A 24,042-nucleotide genomic window follows, 5' to 3' on the forward strand; every position below is an offset into this window, starting at 1 on the left:
TTCGTTTCTCCCTTGTCTTGGTTTTTTGTGTGAAGCATATTAGACTACTTTATTCATAAAAAGTAGTTTGGATTGTGAATCATTTTTTTCGTGATTCCATCTGTCTTAACATTTCACTAATCTGCAAATAATTTCTTTGTTTTCTGTCTTTTTTAATAGATTTGAGTGGAATTCAAAATGTTTATGTAACCCTGAAGTACATCTTCGGCGAATAATTTCACCATTTCTTCAACCTGACAAAATACCCACTAATCACATTTCATTCTCTCAGTCAAACACGCCATCCTTATCTCTTCTCTACCAAGGCTACAGTAGGTCACACTGTGTCCTGAAAGAATCCTTAAATGGCTTTGTTTCTAGAGTTATATGCTTGACTGGTAACTCAATTAAATCTATCTCCTTCACATGTCTGAAAATTAGTAAGGTTACAAATAAGCTCAAGGTTTCGAAAGGTCACGGTGCAGACGGGATTTCATCATTTCTCTACAAATATGGTGGTCCAGATATCCAACTTCTTCTCCTTAAGCTGTTTACTCTCTCTATGGAATCAGGCTCTTATCCTGACCGTTGGAAAACCGCGTACATCATACCACGTTACAAATCCGGAGATAAGACTGACATGAACAACTATCGGCCAATAAATATTACTCCAGTTATCTCTAGGATTATGAAAAAAATTATTAGTGACGAACTACCCCACTATTTATTGACTGAACATGCTAGCCACTGCTTACAAATATGCTTATGTTTAAAAATCAGGACTATTATAATTATGATAAATTTTGTAGATTTACTCAACTTAAACCTTTTATAAAGTTACCACTTGTTTGTTATCATTATCTTTTTTTTCACGCAAATATCTTAATTTTGCATTTTAACCCTTATTCATTGATAACTCAAACGTTGATTTAATACCTTGATACTACTTTCTTTTAATACATGTATTCATTTAAAACGTATAATCCATCATCATGTCTACAATATAAGTAATAGTATTAGTAGTATATGTCTATGTACTTTAGAGTCTTCGTACTTTGTTGCACATACATTCATATGCAAACAAACAAGCTTACATAGATATGTTACTGTCATAATTTTTGGACATCGTCTAGTTGATTCTTTTTATGAATAGAATGAGTGAGTGAGAGAGATGCGTTTGTTTGTATAGGAAAAGAATGTTAAACTAATGTGAACAATTGTTATTTGTCTGTACATTTATTTTTATATATGTATATATATATTGTCTAAATGTAGACTAGTGCCTAATCTCTTCGATCATTTTCACTTTCTCTACGATATGAGATTCATTCAGATAAGTTAGAATCATCTTTCAAAAAAGATTACTAAAATCCATGTAATTCCATGAACTGATTTAGTGGATTTGAGTATAATAATGTAAAAGTCTTGGAATTTATCACTTTTCATGGTGTCTAGCTGGTTTAAATTCATTCATCGACAATCGCATATCATCGGCAAAGTTGAAAGCAATTCCCAAAGTTGGTTTATCGGTTAAGTGCTCTGGCGCGAGACTGTTCGGTCCTGGGTTCGAATCTCGCAAGTGTAGGATCGTGGATGCGCACTGCTGAGGAGTCCTATAATAGGAAGAAACGGCTGTCCAGTGCTTCCAGGTTTCGCCCCCAAATGCCCTGGTACGGCCAAAAGGGCAAAATGTCCGCTCTCCCTCTCGAAATGCTCTCACATGACCACGCGTATATAGCCTCTGTCAGGGAAGTCCTACTCATTGCCTTCTCGTGGCATTACTGTTGTTGAAAAGCGAATGTCCGGCGATTTAACCGGTTTGGTGGACATGGCGAGTCCACCTAGGGGAGTTGGAAAACCCTGATTTCAAACCAACGGTGCACATGGGTTTCAGTATCCTGAGGGAACAAATGGCGTATGAATCAACAGTTAGTGACCGGCTACCATTGGACTGCATCTCCTTATGATGCTCGACTGCATTTTGGATCGAATCTTTAGGTCAAAGGCTCGGGGTGTGCCCTCCTGAGAAAACCACCTGCTTCAATTTGGGCACCGACATTGTATTATCAATTTAAATATACTCGTTTACTAGGTTTGGTATTATACTAAGGATTAATAACCTCTTCCTTCCACTTTGGTTGCAAGTTCTACCTAGTCTGGTTCTGGAGCTGGGTAGTATCTTATTAGACCTCACACTTAAACTGTGACTGAAAGCCAAGTACGTAACTATATAGTTGATAAATGATTTGCAAGTAAACCAACAAAGTTAGCCAGCCCCTTTTAATGGATTACCGAATTCAATATTATCTAACTCTGAAAAGTTTGAAAAATACAATAATTTCCTTCTCATACATAAGGTTAAATAATTTTTAGTATTCTTATCAATAATTAATTCAGTTATTTTTAGAGTTTCCGATTTAACTCTACTGAGATGACAGCTACACAGTAGAATCCCAGCCTTTAGATTGAATTGTGACAAAGGGTTAGTGTGACCATTGAAGTCAGTCAAACGTAGTGACTCTAAACGATTTATTCATGTAACCGCATTTGATTACAACAGGGATGTTTGTTCTCAATTCACTGAAGTCTGAATCTTTGTTAGCTTTAATTTATCTCATTGTTGATACTACTTTGTTTGACTATGCACTCCGTTTTTGTGATAAATTTTGCACTCTGGATTTAAACCAAGGATATTTTTGCTTAACACATTTCTTCCCCCGTTGTTGTTGTCGTCGTCCCATTGACTCACACGAATTGATATTTATGTAATATATTTCTCACACCTTCACAAATAGCTTGGTCACTTACTCATAATTACCTATGGTAATTTGTATGAATATATACACAGCTATTGTGATTTGAAGAGTGTCTATGTGTATTAGCAGTAAGTGTCCTTGTCTGTTTAAGTCTGTCTCACTATCTGTTATATACATTTCTGCAGTTTCTTTTCACTTCACGCAGGCACCTTGTTGATTCCTGTATGGCTTTAATTAGACATATACCAATGCATATCACATATATTACTGTTTTATCGTATAACATTCGCACACTGGTCTTGTACACAGGATGATCTTCTTGTTCATGTGATTGATTATGTTAGTTATAGACAAGTGTCATAAACATATATATATATATACAAGAGTAAAGTTAATGGAGAAACAGATTACTGGATTGAATTCGAACGGTAAACTGTAGTTCGTTCTTATATCATATTTTATCTGTTTACCTTCATAAGAAACATACAGATCTTGTCATTTGATTCATTATAAAGCCACAATATATATCAGGTGCTAGTGATCTCACTTGGTAGGTCAAATCAAAATATTTGGATCGTAGAGTCCAAACCTCAGACACATGATATTTGATGTTATTCAAGTTCTTTCAGGACACTTAGCTTGATAAATGTTTGCAGAGTTTTTGGCTCATTGCTTCTCTCTGTGTGTGTGTGTCTGTCCGTTTCACATATACATATCTACATCATTCGCATGTTCAAACAATCACTTACTGTTTGTTTATTTTTGTCTTCAAATATTTACACTTCTTAATCAATGATAGAAATGTTCTTTGCTTTTTTTTCTATACAGACCGTTTATATCTAATCTTTCTTACCATTATCGCTAATAATACTGTTACTATGTTAGATACATTTTACTAATCTAACAAGTTTATTCAAAAGCAACTAGCAGAAATTCATTATTCTTTAAATATTTAAGGAATGTAGAACCTTTTTGTATATCAGTAGTGTAAAGATAATAGTCCATATATTGACTTGCTTTTCTTTCTCTGTTTTACGTTGTTGTGTTAAAAAAAGAGAAGCCATTTGTATTGCATTTAGAATAAATTACTAACGTTTAGTTTGATCATAGAAAGTACAGATATATATGAGTGCTTGTATTGGTTGTACCATTAGGATAAACTGATCCCTAGAAGTATGAACTCCCGAATGCTCTGGTACGGCCGAGAGTGGGAAAAGTCCGCTCTCCCTCTCGAAATGCTCTCACATGGCCACGCGAATATATAGCCTCTGTCAGGGAAGTCCTACTCACTGCCTTCTCGTGGCATTACTGTTGTTTACGAAATTGAGAGGATGAAAAGCGAATGTCCGGCGCTTTAACCGGTTTGGTGGATACGGCGAGTCCACCTTGGGGAGTTGAAAAACCCTGATTCCAAACCAATGGTGCACATGGACTGGTTCCAGTATCCTGAAGGAACAAATGGCGTATAAATCAATTGTTGGTCATCGGCTACCATGGAACTGTATCTCCTCACGATGCTTCACTGCCTTGTGGATCAAATCTTTAGGTCAAAGGCTCAGGGTGTGGCCCCCTAAGGCAACCTCCTGTTTCGGTTTGGGCACTTGGGCAGTACTACAGCCTTCACATAAATCAAATGAGATTTGTATGGCGCATATATATCTGGTGCCCCTTAGTACTAATATTTATGTGTTTAAATAAATAAGTAAATAATAAAAAGGTCCTTCAACTCTATCTTCGTTGAGATTGTGTTTTCTACTCACTTCTGTTCATGTTTCCATTCTTAATGATTTTCTAAATAAAGTCTATTCGTCACATAAGCGGTAAGGACTAACCACAACATTTATCACTGTTCTATAAGTGTATGATACTCAGTATTTTTGTTCATTTATTGATTAAGTGCTGCCTAAAATGCCAAGAAATAAGTTTTCCTATATTTGTATTTTTTATCTAGTAGATTAGATTAGTGCTACACTGACATCATGGAATAACCTTAGTCATATTAAAAAAAGATGATTCTTTCATCTTCCCTCATAAACTTACACTAGTTCTATTATGTACTCGTATTATGACTACCATTTTATGTGTGATTTTGATTGTTTACTAATTGGTGATTCATGTCTTATTGTTGTTGTTATCCTCTTCAACTATACAACAATGTACTTTTATTATTTTTGACCTTATTCAGTCTTTTTATTGACTTTCTTTGTCTTCTCTCGGATTTTTTCTTCTGGTTTTTAACCATCATCCGGTTGTTCAACTACAGTATATGTTAAAATGTATTAGATGTGTGTGTGTGTGAAGGGGGATGATAGATTATGATTTGATTGTGATAAATGATATTGAACATACCATTGTAATGGTTTAATGATTGAATTAACATTAAGGTTTCATTTAATATACTACTAATTAAGTGAAATGTTAAACTAGACATCATTTATTATCTATCCGAACTCAACTCTTTTTATATACAACCTAAGAGAATGGTAAAGCTAAAAAAATTCGCCAGAAATAAATAGGCGATTGAGGTTGACGAGGTAGGATCTGAAAAAATGTTATATCTGCAAAATCTATGCTGACCAAAATTCTTTTCAATCATTGCACATGTCATCATTTAAGATTGTAAACATCTGAATTACACCAGTTGATGTGGTAAATATTTAAAAAGCTCGTCTAACTTTTCCAAACTTGTAATGTCCGTTTACTAACGACGAGAGAGTTATGGTGGGTAGTAGTCCGCTCTGGGTATTTTATGACTCAAATATATTCAGTAAAATTAGAAAATATACTTAGTCTATAAGTCTTTATCCGTCGAATTAAGTCGCATAGATAGGCGCAAACTAACTTGGTTAAAGTTCTCGCAATAACTGCGATTGGTGTTCGTTGAGTCTTTGGGTGATGATATGGTTAAGATTCAATTGTTGCAGCGTAGATCCATTTACACATCTTGAGCTTCAATATTATTCCATTTTCTTTTATTCTTCTAACTCGTCTTTGCTTTTTGAACAAGTAGTCTCTAGTGTTTATTCTTTCACATTATTATTAGAACTGGTATTATTTTGACTTGTTTGTTTATTCTCTCCATGCTAATTGTTTCCACCTCTCTATTAACTATAACTGAGTTGCAGATTAAGTTTAATAAAATGAAAATTAGAAAATGTCATTGTGATTCCTTAAAGAAACTAAATCGGTCAAATTAAAATGTTTGTTGTTCTTGATATTGTTAATGCCTTTCGTCATAATTCAGGACTACAGCATCAGTGCCTACTACAACTAGTTCAAAGAATACAACACTATTTGAGTGAGGAATCTTCTGAATCATTTCAATACTGTGAATATCTGTACGATTTATGTTTATTATTGAAATTAATAGTTACATAAACCTGTTAAATCGACTCATAGCGATTACTTACCAAACCGTATTGTTTTTTCAGCATTTTGAACACATATTCAAGACAAAGAATAAATCCATCTGCATCATCTTGACCGATTCTAAATCATGTCAACGATAGAGCACAGATACGTGAAAAGTCAGACGACGGAAGGATTATCTGTATAAGAAGGTTTTGACGAAGTTTAGTGGATTAATTATTGTTTCTGACAAATGCGTTAATTAATGGTTTCGATGACTACCTACTTTTTTATCTTTCAATTTTTCTACGTAATTACTTATCTATCCGTTCATTATCTCGTTCGAATTATTCTTCTTTCTTCTGTTTTAGAAACGGTCATAAGTATACACATGAAAGTCGTAAACCTCATGCATGTCATTTCTGTGATAAATCCTATAGTGATTCACGTTCACTTCGACGACATTACGAAAATGCTCATCCCGAAGAGAATGAACGTTGGATGTTATTATGTCAAGCAACAAATGGTGATACAAGTGCCTTATCTATCGCTGCCGCCGCTGCTGCTGCTCTACTTTCTTCATCAGCCGCAGCGGCGGCGGCAGCTGCAGCAGCAGCGACGACAGGACTTGATGCTGAATCTTCGCTATCTCGCGATGGTGGTGGTGGTAATGCTGACGGCAATCTCAATAATGATAATAACGCTTCATCGTTAGCCATATTGAATGCCTTAAGTAATAGTACATCGGCATCGTCGGCTGGCAGTACTATTGTTGATTCTTCTGCAAGTGTAAATAAATTGATTGAATTAGGTAATCAAACTGGCCTATCACCAGCTGCATTAGTCGCCCTAGTCGCTTCTACAGGTTCTGCATCGGGTCTTTCTTCAAGCTTGCAACAGTTAGATCGTTCTAATTCGTCGACTTGTGTATCTAGTAAGTGACCTAATTGGCGTTCTTATTATTTATTGTTAATTAAAGTGTGTTTTTTTAGTGACGAGTTGTGCTCGTTTTATCATTAAATTATATTTTATTCTTTTTAGCACTTTATACTTCAGGAAAAAAGTTTGAGTCGAACATCAAAATTAGACAAAAATGTACTTTACTCGAGAGAATACTAAAGGCAGACATACTAAAATGTGATTTCAGCTATGTATAAACGCGTCATTAACAATTGCACTGTGAAGCGTTTTGGGTGGTATGGTATTTCCAGTTTAAGGTTGTGTAGTTATTGCTTAACTCGAACTACAATGATTTCTGATGTAGGAGTAGGATGGAAGAAACCTAAGATCTACTTAACCGTCAATGGGCATCAGTTCATAAAGTGATCGACTGTTGAGTTAGGTTTTACTGTTCAATAAAATCTATCTGAATGGGGTCCTCACGATTATCGTGACCGATGGTGGACTACCATGACTGATATGGCTGATAATAGGTTGCAAAGATGCAAACGCAGTTATTCTTTACCTTTCTGTTCCACGAACATTCACTCTTCTGAAATGATGTTGTTTATTCCTGTTATTTTCTGCAACTACTAATAACTATTACTACTTATACTATTCTGATATCTAAGTATAAGTAAACTACATGGAGGATCTTATAAACTTCAAATAACTTTGACTAGCGTATTCGCCAATCGGAAAACAGTTTGTTGGTTTAGGTCACTTTATTATTTAATAAAGGATAAAGTTACAAAGGGTAAGAAGTTTTGAAGTGTATAATGAACTTTATCACGTGAGTTATTTCTTACAGTGAAAGGCTTAAGATCAGGGGTTGGGGTATGGAGTTAGCGTTGGGTTTCATGGTTGAGTATTGAGACTAATATTAGGAATTTCTTCACGAACTGACGTAAACTTTCATACAAAGATTGGGACTACAAACTATTATTGCTCCGTAGCTATATGGTGGATTTCACTCAAATACACATGAGGCAATATCTGTTTGGTTTTTCTAACGAATTTCATGCTATTCTAAATACTTACAGGCTACCGTTAAAAAGTTCAAAATCCCCTTTTGTCCCTATTTTCTTTTGATTTTTGGTGAATTTCTTATCTTCATTCTGTTCGTTCTAAGTCTTCTGCTATATCTTGTCTATTGTTTTTCAGCGTCCTACTAGTGAAATATCGGTTACTTTCGCTGAATTTTCACACAGCTTTTAGTCAAGTACAACCTGTTTTTCATTGTGCTTACAATTCCACTCTGAAATCCAATAGCCTCCATCTTTCATCTAATTGGCTGACTAATGGTTGTCCATATAGTTTACTTCTCTGATGTCCATTCCGATAGTTTCATTCTTCTTTAATGATATGGTTTAACAAGTTGAACTGATGCACATATATTCCATGTCTTATGTTGCATGTGTCTGACCAAACGACTGACTTTGGAATTACCAGAGACCTAAAAGTTGATATTGGATGGAATCATTTTCTAGGGTTTAGATCTATTGTTTCTTAATTTCTTACAAATATATGTTTGATTATTCTTCCATATATTTCTTCTATCTTTCCTTCTTCTTTAAATTCATCTCCCTACATTTAATATATCACTACCTTTGGTGTGAATATTTTAACTCATATATCTTTCAACTTGATGTGCTTTTATGAAATATATGATTTTCCGTCTGTGTGCATTATTCCCTGATATTACATTCATTTAGTATTGTTTGTTTGAATTTTCCCATCGATGTGTTAGGACTGCAACTGGTCAGTCTGTAATTGGCATATTTGCATATTGTACGTATTGCCTCGATATAGCCTAAATTCAAAAGCATGGTAAACAAAGATGGATAATGGCTAGCAGTGGAATCCAGTTTGATGCGCGTTACGTCGTATTTGTGACTCGTCAGTTGGATGTACCTGCATCTCTGAGTTGATGTTGATGGCGTTTGAAGCAAAAGGTGCTGGTTTCGAGCCCCAGAGTGAACATAGGACGAAACGCGCGTCCTGGATTCCACTGCTAACCACTATCCATCTTTGCTTACAATGATATTACATTGTTTATAATCGGTTGATAGCTGACTAACATCTACTGTATTGTACTTGAGAATTTATGTTCAAATTAGGCGTTTTCAGTTTAGTACCACCGACTTCTTATCGAAGCTATACACTGTAATTCAGATTAGTAGACTAATTTATCATACACTAGTAAATCACCCAATCACCTACTCTGTTTATAAATTATGTAACAACTCATTCTGAATGTAACTAATCTGTTTTAGTAATAAAATAAGTCTGCGTATTAGTCAGTAAATCTCAGTGTAGAAATCATATGATTCTTTTACTGTTATAAATACTAATTACTTCAATATTGCTGTGAATAATTAGTGGGCAAACTATTAGACTTTCAACCATTAGAACTCAAGTCCAAAGTACACTTCATCTATTTCAGTTTACATAATAGTGGAGTATTACTGTCTCTAATGAAAAACAATGTAGCTCAAGGCTGACTTCATGAACTTGTACTTTATCAATAATTGAAAGTATTTTATTATTGATTCTTTACTAGATGATATAGAAAGCTTAATGATAAGACATCGTCTGATAAATCATTGTTCCATAGTGTTCCATAGTGTGTTCAAATTTTTGGCGAAAACTATCAAAAAACTTCATTACATGATATGGTTAGATAATTATAGAAATTATTAAAATAGAGGATTGTATAGATTGTTGGATTTTTTTAGTTTTACATTGATCTTAGTTAGACAACCGTTGAGAACTAGAATACACCGGATAGGTGTTCAGTCGTCGAATGAATCTTTTCAATGATGTACACTGGGGACTAACGCTTAAAATTTAGTCGTATAAGTTTACATCCGGTGGTCGATAATTCGAACTACAAAATTCAGCAACCCTTCATCATTCAGTTATATGCAACGTGGAGTCTGACACATAGACATCGATCCAGGTTGCCACACCTCATTAAAACAGGATTTATTTATTTAAACACATACATATTGGTATAACGGGGCGCCAGATACATATGCACCACACAAAACAATGAGAATGGGAAGAGAAAGGGGAAGATGCGTATATATAAAAGAAAGAAGAAAAGTAGGACGAAAAAAAGAAGAGTAGTGATGGGAGGGGGAACTGAAATGTACAGCCAGAAGACTCTTTCAATTAAGAAATTTATAACCACTCTTTATAAAGAAATTAAAAGAAGGTTACAGCAGGATCACCACTGGATTCTATTCTGAGCCATATCTGATAACGTCTCTTGCCACTTTGTAGCACCATCTCTCGGACCCCAGCCAAGGAGTCGTGAAGGACCAACAGGAGCCAGTCCTTTGCAGCTTTCTTTCATACCACGACACTATGTCATACACTGACCACCTCTCCGCTTTTTCCAACCAGTCCCAGCGTCGGCAAATAATGCACGACGTGGAATTCTCTGGGACGGCATTCGTAAAACATGTCCAAGCCACCGAAGTCGGTGCTTCAAGATGGTGACACTAATTGGATTATCGTCTCTGCACCCGAACACACGATGCCGAACTTGTGCATTTCTGACATGGATGTCAACAATCCTTCGAAGACAATGATGATAACGCAGAGAGTTGTCTCACGTCCTCAACTCGGAGAGTCCAAGTTCCAGAAGCATAGAGCAAAACTGCTCTCACCGACACGTTGTAGATCCGACCTTTTACAGCCAGACTAACACCACGAAAGCGCCAAAGATGGCCCAGATTGGCATAAGCCGCTCTGGCTTTCACTATACGTGCATCGATCTCATCACTCACGCCACCACCAGCACTTATGCAGCTACCTAGATACACGAACTTCTCAACTACTTCGATCTGCTCAGCATCCAGGGTGAGTACAGGATTAGAATCCTGCCAGTCTTGTAGGAGTACTTTTCACTTAGAGGGTGCAAAGCACATACCGTACCTACGGACACTGATTGCCAACTGATTAAGTGCGGATTGCATGCCTTGGGCATTATCGCATAGGAAGACAATATCATCGGCATACTCAATGTTGAGAAGTCTTTCACCAGGCAACAGATCCATACCGCTATTTCTTACATCCATTAGAGCTGTTTCCAGAAACAAATTGGTGGTTTTGAGTTTGGTCCTTGAAATAGTTGTGAATAGAAATTTCTAATGAGTTACAAACTATAATGAAACAAATATCCAGTGTTTGCTAGTTTACAATAATTGTTTAATTCAGATTAATTCGTGATTTGAAACTCTGAATATTATAAATTTTTATCCAAGTTATTAATTATAGTTTTAATAACTCATCTAACAGTCAGATGAAATTGTTTAATTACCTTATTAATCTGTTTGATTGATATATAAACACGTATACATTTGATTCATTAATAAGTTAAATATGTAATGCCAAGTTCATAAACTCTCTCTGTGTAACACTAGATGATTCTAGATTACGTTTCTTGTATGGTTAAGTTATGTATGCACACTTTTGAAAAGGTTATAAAGCACAACAAGACAGTTACCCAATGCTCTTTGGTTTTCAATATTACCTCGATTGATGTCAATCCATGAGAAAATGTTCACTTGTTAACAATGGCTTAAACAAATAATCAGTAATGTTATTGTTTATCACTATCTGGATTTCTTTATCTGTAATTGCTTTCCCCTCTACTTTTATGTCAGACTAGTTAGTGTTGGTAGTAATAATGTTAGTCTGTGTTGATTTAGATCTAATCTCATATAGATGTTTGCACATTTGTTAAGGTAATTGCTCAGTAAACAAGTTATTTAATACTCTTTAAGGGTTGATATTGTATTATCGTATGGTACTATTAGGGAATAATGGTAAATCAGTTGATGAGGTCATGAATCTTCATCGACTGAAATGGTTGGGCCACGTGTTACGTATGCCTGAACACCGATTACCATGACACGCAATGCTGACTAGTATTGTGGATGGTTGGAAGAAAGTTAGGGGCGGCCAAACCAAAACGTGGCATCAGTACTTGAAGTCACTAACTTCTAATCTGAGCCATGTTGGTAGATGCAGGCTACTTAGTTGGGGTCCGCGTGACTATCGTAACCAATGGTTGGAGTCTCTGGGTGAAATGGCTCAGAATCGACCGATCACAATGGCGTTCGTGTATACACTCTTTGTCTTCCCTTAAACCTTAAGATTAAGATTGCTTCATAACTTTCTTCCATTCTATACTATATCCTTATATACAATCTTTCTTTTATATATATTGCCACCACTAGATTAACTACTTCTATGAATTTGGTGTTCATCTTGTTGTGCTAACGAGGTGTGGCAACTTGGACCGATGCATATGTGTGCCAGATTCGACGTTGTAGCTGACTGACTGATCGTTTGGTACTTTTATGATTTTTCCAGAACTAAATCATTATTAGAAACTTTATGAAAGAATGATCTCTAAAATATGAAATTACTTATTATCGAAATTTTATATTATGTAATTTCGTAGACATTTTCCCCCTTCTTCCTTTGTTTTACATGAAGTAAATGCGATAGATCTATTCAAACACTGTTTTTAAAGGAATCTATTCGAGATGAAATATTCAGATGTATAGATGGATTTTATAGAGTTCTTTAATTTTTGAGTTCTGTATAATAGTGTCGGATGATTTCAATATCCAATGAATGTGATAATCCAACACTTCCAGTCAATTATTCCATTGATTCAGTCCATTGATGTTGCATATTAGAATGTAATTTTTATTCGAGTCTTCATTTCAAGTATCTGATGTTTTCTCTGGCTGATTGTTCTAAACATTTCAATCTAGCCTAGACCATTATACCAGGTTAAAAAATACAAATATAGGAAAGAGTAGGACTTGAAGTTAAATCTCTAATACAAATTATGCTTTAATATACAGTACTCAATTGATCAACAAATGGAGATACAGCCTAAATCGCTGAGATGAACACATCTATTGAACATTGACAATGTTGCGGATAACTTCCTCCACTTTTATTGTAATTAGTTATGGTCATATGATCGATCTTCAATAAGTTATCAATCCCTGAACTACAAATTAACATGATATATTTGTTTAATAACTTATTGGATGAATACATACGTTTTCTATATAAACCTTCTACTTATCGATACTCTTTTTGGTTGTATGTACTGTCACAACTTGTCTTTTACTTGTTGTTACTATGTTAACCAGACATACATTCCACATGTAATGCAAAACGTATGTATTTAAAAAAAGGGTGAATAATGTTAGGATTGTCTTATACCCGGAAAAAAACTCTAATTATGATAATTTTTAATGGTGATGAAGAGTTTCCCTCACTCATCATAATATCTACATGTTCGTAAGTATTAGAAACAAAAGAGAAATGTATATATAGCCTCGTGACCATCAAACGATGATTCTGGTTTAGGCTTTTGATTGAATACCTATCCTATTTCAAACTAAGTTTTGATTATGGGTTGAATTCAACTGGGCAAAAGTTACTTAGAGATTCACTCATTTACTTTAAATACCTGGAAGATGATATTTTTAGTGAAGATGCTAACAAAACATAAAGTCTTCTGATCACTTTGAACAAGAAGGCTCGGTTAACTTTTCTCACCTTGCATCACCTGTGGCCCAGGTAAATTGTCTGTTTATAACTTAAAGCCTGAGTACTCTGTGCATCAATTAGTTCCGTTTTCCTTTACGGTTGATCTTTAAAAATAGGAAATTCGTAGGCTATTACTAATTGAGCATAGATACCTTCGGAGCGATCCTCGCGTATTTTTTTCTAAGTTATTTATTTGAACACATAAACATTGGTATGATGGGGCATCAAAAATGTATATACGCCACACAATGAAAATTAGGTTTTGAAGAGATAAAGGAAGGTGAACAAAGATAAACAGAAATTAGTTTTTTAGAGTGACATAAAAATAATAGTGGGAATAGCAGTTCAGTTGAGATAAATATAACCAGAAAGAATTTAGTTGAAGAATTTGCTTTCACTTTTGTGGAGAATGTTAAAAAATAAAATACGACAGGATCGCTATGGGCTTCTATTCTGAGCCATGTCTAATAATGTCTCTAGCCACTGTGTTGTACCATCCCTAGGACCCGAACTGGGGAGTCGTGAAGGTCCAACAGAATCCAGTCCTGTATATCAATCTTTCATACCATACCATATCATACACTAACCACCTCTTCGCTTTTTCCAACCAGTCCCACTGTCGGCAAATAATTTGAGACGTGGAATTCTCTGTGACAACATTTCCAAGCCACTGTAATCAGTGTTTCAAGGCGATATGTTAATTAAATTATTGTCGCTAACATGGTGTTGACTCTGGATGTCAGCAATTGGTCTGAAACAACTATGATCAAGCACAATGAGTCGTCAAACATCCTCAACTCGGAAAGGCTAGGTTTCACAAACATAAAACAAAATTGCTCTCATCGATGCGTTATAGATCCGACCTTTTACAGCCAGACTAACATCACGATGGCCTGGATTGGCATAAGCCGCTCTGGCATTCACTATACATGAATCGATCTCATCACTAACACCACTACCAGCACTTATGCAGCTTCCCAGATACCATACCTACAGACATTAATTGCCAACTGATTAAGTGCGGATTGCATGGCTTGGGCAGTAAGACAATATCATCCGCATACTCAAGATCGAGAAGTTTTTCTCCAGGCAACATATCCACATCAACATTACTTACATCCATCCGAGCTGTTTCCAAAACGTCATCGATAGCAGAGTTGAACAGGAATAGCGAGATTGTGCAACCCTACCGAATCCCACTGTTTGACTGAAACAATGAAGAGATGTAGTTGTATGTCCTCACTCTGTCTAAAGTGTTTGTGTATAGAACCTTCAAGATTTTAATAAACTTTTCAGTCACACATTTCTTCAATACACAACCCCGGATAACAGCCATGTCCAATGAATCAAAGGCAGCTCTGATGTCAATAAACACTACGATTGTTGGCCTGTGTTAAGTATGACAGTGTTCTAAAATTTGGTGGAGGGTGAAGATATAATCAATACATCCTCGATCAGACCGAAAACTAGCCTGCTCCTTGTGAAACAATCTTTCTTGGGTTTTGAACAATCTATGAAATATGACGAAAGTTAGGAGTTTGGACGTAATCGAGAGTAAACTTATCCCCCGATAGTGGAATCTCTGCGAGCGGAAGGTTGAGAATATTGGAATTAAGAGAACAGAATAAAAATCGGAGAACAATCGAAATAATAATAGATTTGAAGGAATAATGGAGTATGTAAATGACGACGCAAAGAAGATGTGCAAGTGATGTATTTAATGTATGAGTTTCATATTTTTCGAAGCCACTATGAGATTTTGCGTTACACAATAAATTGGTCTTCCTTAGTCGAGTTTTCATTCACTATATCCTCTCTCTCTGTTGTACTAGGACTTTTAAAGATATCATAAGACTATCAAATATGCAACTCTAAATTTAAACTCACGACACTATGTAAATATTATCAATCTATTTGTAAAGTGGTGAATCTTCATTAGGTGGAATGGCTGAGTCATTCGTTACGTATTCGAAACCGCTACCTACATCAGCCTTAGATGGGTAACGGTAAAAAATCTGTGGGAGTTCATCTAGAAATTCAGCGTAGATTTTAAGAAATACTTTACAGCTGTCTCGGTGTTTACGTCCATATAATGTTAAATAATATTTAACCTAGGTCTTGATATAAGTAGTTCAGTACTCGCTTATTTTTCAGTTCTTTTTCAGCTGTTATCGTTCTCATCATAGGAATACATTCCAAATCCTTGAGAATTTCGCTGTATAATTCCTGTTTTGATAAATTGAATTATTTGTATAATTAATTAATCACAGATTAGTGACTGATGTCATATTTGTGTAGTCATTTAGCACTGATGGGATTCTATTGATCAAGTTGCAATGTGTTCACTAGTCTAAAAAACTCAACTTCATGTACAATATAAATTCATTTAGTATTGTTTGTTTGAATCTTCCCATCGATGTTTAGGACTGCAACTGGTCAGTCTGTAATTGGCATATGTGTATACTGTGCGTATTGTCTCGGTATAGTCTTAATTCACAAGCATGGTAAGCAAAGATGTATAGTGGCTATCAGTGGAATCCAGTTTGTTGCGCGTTTCGTCGTATTTGTGACTCGTCAGCTGGATGTACCTGCATCTCAGAGTTGATGTTCACTCTGGGACTCGAACCCAGTACCTTTCGCTTCAAACGCCATCGCGTTATCCACTCGGCCACTGAGTCCTGATAGTCACTTTCTTGTGCAACGTACAATATATTTTGATGTTAAGTTATTTGAGATATCAGGAAACGTCTAAGAAATTCGTTAGTAAAGCATACTTACAATCTTTAGAGAACTATAGCTTCCTGTGAGATTCGAACCGAACCCAGACTCAGTCTGAATTGATTCAATAAATTTATTCGGACCATAACTAACTGTTTGTCGTCTACTTCCAACAATCTAGCATCAAAATTATTTTTAAATTGTTTCAAATAGATTTAATTAGTTTCCATCAACAAAAAAACAACCCAGACATTATTTTGTCAATTCTGTTTATTTGAACTCTGTTGAATTTGTTTATGACTCTCTCTCTCTATATTTGTTTATTCATTTTCTTTCTGAGACTTAAAACTTCAGTTCTATGGTGATTTCTAAATGATTCTATTATGATTATAGGCTTTGAATTTAGTGAATGTCAGTCAGCTAAAACGTTGGACCAGGCACATATGTGCATCTGTTTAAGTTGCCATACCTCATTAGCACAATAAGATGAACACCAAATTCATAGAAGTAGTTAATTTAGTGATGGTAGTATGTAAAAGAAAGATTGTATATAAGGATATAGTACAGGAAGAAATAAAAGATATAAAGCAATTTTAATCTCACGGTTTAAGGGAAGACAAAGAATGTTTACACCGACGCCATTGTTATCGATTCTGATCCATTTCACCCGGAGTCTCCAACCATAGTCACGTGGACCGCAACCAAGTAGTCTGCATCTACCAACATGGCTTAGACTAGAAGTTAGTGAAACTATTTATTTAATTTATATCTGAAATACCAGTTGCTCTTTGTAGTATTGTATTATTTAGTCGAAGCTTTAATTTTCGTTCTAACCAATATTAAGAAATGCCCATTTCATATTGAATATAACTTCAGAAATACATCATTGAACTTGGAGAATGCAACGTCGACAAGATATTGAATTCTTTTCCTTGGTTCTTTGTTATCAGTTTTTTTCTAAAATTAATATTCCTGTGTTGTGTGTGCTATTTTTTCATATAAAGTGGAACCAAAGTTTGTCCTGATGCTCAAATATTCATTCTTTCAAGTTGTTGGCTAGATGTTGGTAACAATAGAATAATAATTTGTACAGTATATTAGTCATTATGGTTGGTTATACTGATCATATTCCGTTTGCATGTAATTAGAGAGTTATTGTACTGCGCATGGTAAGGTAATCTGATGTGTATATGCACTGTGCTCTTTTACAAGATACTACTGCTGTTAAGTCCACAGAGTCAAAAAGCTCAGTTAGGTCTTACCAACTTACATCATTTGTGGTAGGGTGAGAAAAACGTCTATCGGTCAAAAGGAATGTATGCTTCACAGTTGTGTGCTTTGTTTTAATTTATGGTTGTGAAACAATATATTCGAAAGTATAAAACATACTTAGCCTGGATTCTATGCGCATTCATAATATTACTCGCTTTTTATAGAATGATCGATTAAATAATGAATTTAGTCATAGGGGGCATCAGGCTAAGATGGTAAACCTGTTGGTCATATGAATTTTTATCAACTGAAGTGATTGGGGCATGTGTTATATATGCCTAATCACTGCTTACTTTGAGTAGTATTGTGTATGTATATGTGATTTGACTAGCTTATCGATAATATTTTCAGATCATTTAAGTTCTTATGCAAATCATAACTTTTAAATAAAGTTCTAATAAGGATGACGAACGATTCACTTCGTAAACAACAGAATAATTCTGATTAGTCGACATGAATTATTTATACATTATCAGACTGTAGTTAATATACTATAACATGGCTGCTAATCAGTAACAGATAATGTATAATTGGCTATTTAAGGTACCAACTTCCAATCAATATCATAAATTAAACTCTATTGTGCATATAGTGATGTATGACACTTAGATTGTCCTTCGCAGCTTATGTAGTAACACTTATAATTTGAAGTTTCTCTCATATAAATTCAACTTAGTATTGTTTGTTTGAATCTTCCCATTGATGTTTAGGACTGCAACTGGTCAGTCTCTTATTGACATATGTGCATACTGTGCGTATTGCCTCTATATAGCCTTAATTCACAAGCATTGTAAGCAAAGATGGATAGTGGCTAACAGTGGAATCCAGTTTGACGCGCGTTTCGTCGTATTTGTGACTCGTCAGCTGGATGTACCTGCATCTACGCACATCCAGGATTCCACTGCTAGCCACTATCTATCTTTGCTTACCATGCTTGTGAATTAAGGTTATATCGAGGCAATACGCAATATCGGGTTCTACTACGACTGATAATGGTGTTTAGGAATACGTCAAAAGCTTTACAGATAAATCATCACGCGTATAAAATCATACTCATGTTTTAATTCTTCCCCTTATTCAATCAAACAACGCTTAGAAGAAAAATTCAATGCACAATACAGTTAATTTAGACAATCTATCTCTCATTCTTTTAGATAATGAAGTTGACATTTTTAACTGGAAGGCAGCTATTGAAACGTAAGAATGTTTTGTCACTCTAGAATCAAATCCCTTTTCTATATATCTTCATAGTGTTTGACTTAATGTGGTGGATTCATAATTTATACTGTGAATCGACCTTAACTAGACAAACATTGAAAACCAGGAAACAAAGGACAGTTGTTTCGTCAGAGTGTGAGACTCTTTGCCAGTGCGAATCTTTAATCCTGTTGGCAGTTGAACACAGAACCTTCTCAGTAAGTGCTACCATCTCCTAGTGATGTTAGTGGATAACTACTTCACACTGGACATGACCGAATTAAAATGGTCATTTCTCATCAATACTCTAGGAATTTCTTTATGAAATTAATCTCCTATGTGAACATGAGTGAGTTATAAATTTTCTACATCTAAACATAAAATCAAATAGATAAAATTTGACTACTTAAATGATCAGGTTACAGTTAAACATTCCATGAAACTAAACTTTCATGCTAAACACAAAATACTCTAATGTTATGCTATATTTTTGCTCCTATGAATGAACATGCCAACTGTCATACATCAAAGTGTATTCCTTAATACACAACTTATATTAACTCAAATGCAGATCAATTCTCATACCAAGAAATCAACATTCAGTGGTCTATCGGTTAAGTGCTCCAGCGCGAAGCTGGTAGGTCCTGGGTTCGAATCTCGCGAGTGCGGGATCGTCGATGCGCACTTCTGAGGAGTTCCATAATAGGAAGAAACGGCCGTCCAGTGCTTCCAGGTTTTCCATGGTGGTCTAGCTTCAATGGACTCATGATTTCAACTATGAAAATACTGAAATCTCCACAAAACCCCTTTTCTGATTCATAGAAAAGGTGAAATATATTATTATAGTTCACATCATAATTTATAAACAAGCATAGTAATATCTAACTAACGGACACATAGATACAATCACAAATTCTATTTGAAACTAATTAATCATCATTAAGGTATAACAGGCTTTTTTCATAATTTCGATGGTAACTATTATGAATCTATTTTCACTTAATTAGCCCCTTGAAATGTTTTGTATACAAATTTTTTGTCTCTCTCTCTTCCTCTCCTTTTGTCTTTGTGTATCCAAGTTTATGTAGGTACAATGTTCATGTTGTATAAGTTTTAGACAATTGAGTATTTATCACATTCTACGGATTGGAAATACTCTTATTGTTAATTATATACTATATATATTAGTTACCCATTATATTTTATGGTTTGTGTGTCATACATATGGTTACACAGTTGTGGGTATGTGTAGATATGCGGTTATCTATTTATTATATTTAGGGGTAGTGGTGGTAGTTTTACTAGTAGTCACTATTATGATTCGACTTGTATACATATATGTACTATTTGATCTACGCTGTTGTTTATTTGTTTCCTTTTTTTTTAACTGAGTTGTTTATTTGTCGTTTATCAGTTACACCTTTCCCACTTTGCATTTCTTTTATTTTTTTTTCGGGCTTACATAACTGATAATAATTATATGAATGATTTTTAATAGTTGAGATCATGAGTCAATTAAAGGTAGACCACCATGGAAAACCTGGGAGCACTGGACGACCGTTTCGTCCTGTCAAAGGACTCCTCAGCAGTGCGCATCCATGATCCCGCCTCAGTCTGATGGGTCCTAGATCCGATAAATGGATGGTATTTTGATCGTAAACAATAATATTATTAGAATTTTCATGGATCTTAATTATTTTTAATTAATTATCATAGATCCACTGATGATTAGCTCTGTGATAAATTTCTCAGTCTTAATCAGCGAGATGTGTTGATCAGTGGAATGAACGTAGTCGTTCACTAGTGATATTGGTTGAGGATCGTGCTAGGTAACAGCGGTTTATTTTATTTATTTAAACACATAAATATTGGTACAAATGGGCACCAGATATATATGCACCACACAAATCTCATTTTTTTTGTATGAGGGCTATGATACTGCCCAGGTGCCCAAACTGAAGCAGGTTGTTTTCTCAGGGAGCCACACCCGGAGTCTTTAACCTAAAGGTCTAATCCACAAGGCAGTGGAGCATAGTGAGGAGATGCAGTACCATAGTAGCCGGTGACGAATAATTGATTCATACGCCATTTGTTCCCTCAGGATACTGGAGCCAGCCCATGTGCACGATTGGTTTGGAATCAGGGTTTTTCAACTCCTCATGGTGAACTTTCTGTGTCCACCAACCCGGTTAAAGCGTCGGACATTCGCTTTTCATCCTCTCAATTTCGTAAACAACAGTAATGCCACGAGAAGGCAGTGAGTAGGACTTCCCTGGTAGAGGCTATATACGCGTGGCCATGTGAAAGCATTTGGAGATGGAGAGCGGACTCTCCCCACTGTCGCCCGTACCAGGGCATTGGGAGGCATTACCGCAGTAATTGATTTCCGACTAGTCAGTCAAGTGATCTGGAATGTCGCCATAGGTATAAGGGCTGTCTACCACCACTTTCAGACATCTCTAGGAACTGTATTGCTGATGGGATTTGGTTATTTTCCAACAGGGTGACTTGTTCTAGGGCTTTCTATCATAGAAGTTTGTTGAAACAGAAACTCATTGATTCACAAGTTATAAATAAAAAGAAATAAACAACTGACGCCTCGCTATGTCACTTTCATTTTATGCTGACAACAAAACATAACAGTGATATTTTTATCGCCTGGCTTTTTATATAATTTGAAATAGAACTCATTCACATTTAATTTCACGATTTGTATTTACTCGTCTCTTCCTTGTTTAACAGACCAGATAAGTACTTCTAATTATTCTGTGTACTGAATATGTAAAAAAGAATTCAGCGGAGAAAATTTTCTTTTCGACGAAATCATTTACTTAATCTATGCATTAGTATTTATAGTTATATGTAAAATATATGTCTATAGGAGGATAGAAAAGATTGCATTAGAAACTATGTATATATTAATGTACAGGTTAAAGTAAATGATTACGTGGAAAAGAAAACTTTCCTCACTGAATTCTCTTTTTCTTATTCAATGATACTATGGGTTATTTTAATTATTCTGTGTATCTCAGACTAGAAAATTTTATGTGACTAATTACCATGAAGCGCCTCCAAATGCCCTGGTACGGCCGAGAGAGGGGAGAGTCCGCTCTCTCTCTAGAAATGCTCTCACATGGCCACGCGTATATAGCCTCTGCCAGGGAAGTCCTACTCACTGCGTTCTCGTGGTGGGGGTGTTCTTTACGAAATTGAGAAGACGAAAAGTGAATATCCGGCGCTTTAACCAGGTTGATAGACACGGAAAGTCCACCTAGGGGAGTTGAAAAACCGTGATTCCAAACCAGTATCGTGAAGGAACAAATGGCGTATGAACCAATCGTTGGTGACTGGCTACCATGGGACTGCATCTCCTCACGATGCTCCATTGCCTTATGGATTAGACCTTTAGGACAAATACTCTGGGTGTGGCCCCCTGAGAAAACCACCTGTTTCAGTTTGGGCACCTAGGCAGTATCATAGCCCTCACACAAATCAAATGAAATTTGTGTGGCGCATATATATCTGATGCCCCCTTTGTACCAATATTTATGTGTTTAAATAAATAAATAAACCATGAAGCACACAAATACGACAATTCATGAGCAATTAAATATACATGATCTTGCCCAACTCTTCTAATAAGAAGTCGTGATTAATAAAGCTCTTGCCGTGTAGGTTATAATACAGTTATCCACCGCAGACGATTGATGAAAAGTTGCGCAAGATCATGCATTGATTGAAGTAAAACATTATCACTGCTAGTCTAGAGATTAAGTATTCATACGAGACCTAGGGTCTATGGTTCGATTCCCGTGTGCAAGATTGTGGACGCTTATTGCTGTTAAGTTTCATTCTAAAATGAAACGGCCATCCAGTACTTCTAGGTTCGAAATCATGATCTAGTCAAGACCATTTTCTCAATTCCACTGTAAAAATAATACAATCTATATAAATCCCTCATACTAACTAAATATACATCAATATGTTGCACAAATATGAACATTTATAGCAGAGAACTGAACAGTATACCACAATTATAATTGATTTACTATAATTTACAAGCAGTAAAAGATATTTTCCGGACAACATCATTGATGAATACGGTGGATCTGATGCAGATGTGAAGACGCGGATCGGCAAAGCCTATATACAACTGAAGAACATCTAGAAACAATTGTCAACCAACACGAGGATCAGAATTTTCAATACAAATGTCAAGATAGTTCTACTGTATGAGGCGGAAACCTGGAGAACTACGAAAGTCATCATCCAGAAGATACAGATGTTTATTAACAGTTGCCTACGCAAAATACTTCGGATCCGTTGACCAAACACTATCAGCAACAACCTACTGTAGGAGACAACAAACCAGATTCCAGTGGAGGAAGAAATCAGGAAGAAGCGCTGGAATTAGATAGGACACACTTTAGGGAAATCACCGAACTGTGTCACAAGACAAGACCTCACATATAACCCTGGAGGCCAAAGGAGAAGAGGAAGACCAAAGAACACATTACACCGAGAAATGGAGACAGACATGAGAAGAATGAACAAAAGTTGGATAGAACTAGAAAGAGAGGCCCAGGACAGAGTGAGTTGGAGAGTGCTGGTTGGAGGCCTATGCTCCATCGGGAGTAACGGGCGTGAGTAAGTAAGTAAAAGATATTTTAGTTGTAAATCAAACAAAAAAACAATTACAACAATAAAATATTTATAACTAATCATTTCAAAAACACAAAAAAAAATTAATTATTGAATATTGCTTCCAGGTTTTCTACAGTGGTCTAGCTTCAACTGACTCATGATTTCAAGTATATATAATATTACTTAAAATCTCCACAGAAAACCCCCTTATCATATGCTCATTAGTGACTGGCTCCATGAGGTATTTTCTGGAGTTCTAGTTAGAAGCAGTAACCAGTGGAGTTCAACGAGGTTTGTTGGGAGATATCAACTCACTGAAGACATTGGTGAAGTGGTTGCTCATCTTCGTGGATTGGTTGAAGTTAGACATTAACACTGTTGGATGCCGGCTCAGTGGTCTATCGGTTAAGACTGGTAGGTCCTGGGTTCGAATCTCGCTCGCGGGGCGGGATCGTGGATACGCACTGCTGAAGAGTCCTACAATAGGATGAAACGGCCGTCCAATGCTTCCAGGTTTTTGATGGTGGTCTAGCTTCAATTGACTCATGATTTCAATTATATATATGAATATTGAATAGTTGAATTTAAACAATCTGAA

The 24,042-nt window shown here is 35.7% G+C and overlaps 1 protein-coding gene and 1 non-coding gene across 2 annotated transcripts in view; one reads left to right on the forward strand and one right to left on the reverse strand.

Annotated features, from left to right (window-relative positions):
- Smp_160460 (Myb1-related transcription factor) overlaps positions 1–24,042 on the forward strand; it is a gene marked incomplete at both ends in the record, with an annotated part of 98,476 nt that overhangs the window by 21,817 nt on the left and 52,617 nt on the right. The window contains 2 exons of the mRNA XM_018792900.1: positions 6,455–6,618; positions 6,799–7,017. Of these exons, the coding sequence (XP_018647466.1) occupies positions 6,455–6,618; positions 6,799–7,017 (383 nt within the window). The remainder of the gene's footprint in view (positions 1–6,454; positions 6,619–6,798; positions 7,018–24,042) is intronic.
- Smp_tRNA_01417_Gln_TTG.1.1 lies at positions 16,221–16,287 on the reverse strand. The gene has a single exon. It is a non-coding gene (tRNA).

Source organism: Schistosoma mansoni, chromosome 1 (genome assembly GCF_000237925.1).
Source record: "Schistosoma mansoni strain Puerto Rico chromosome 1, complete genome".
Lineage (NCBI taxonomy): Eukaryota > Metazoa > Platyhelminthes > Trematoda > Strigeidida > Schistosomatidae > Schistosoma > Schistosoma mansoni.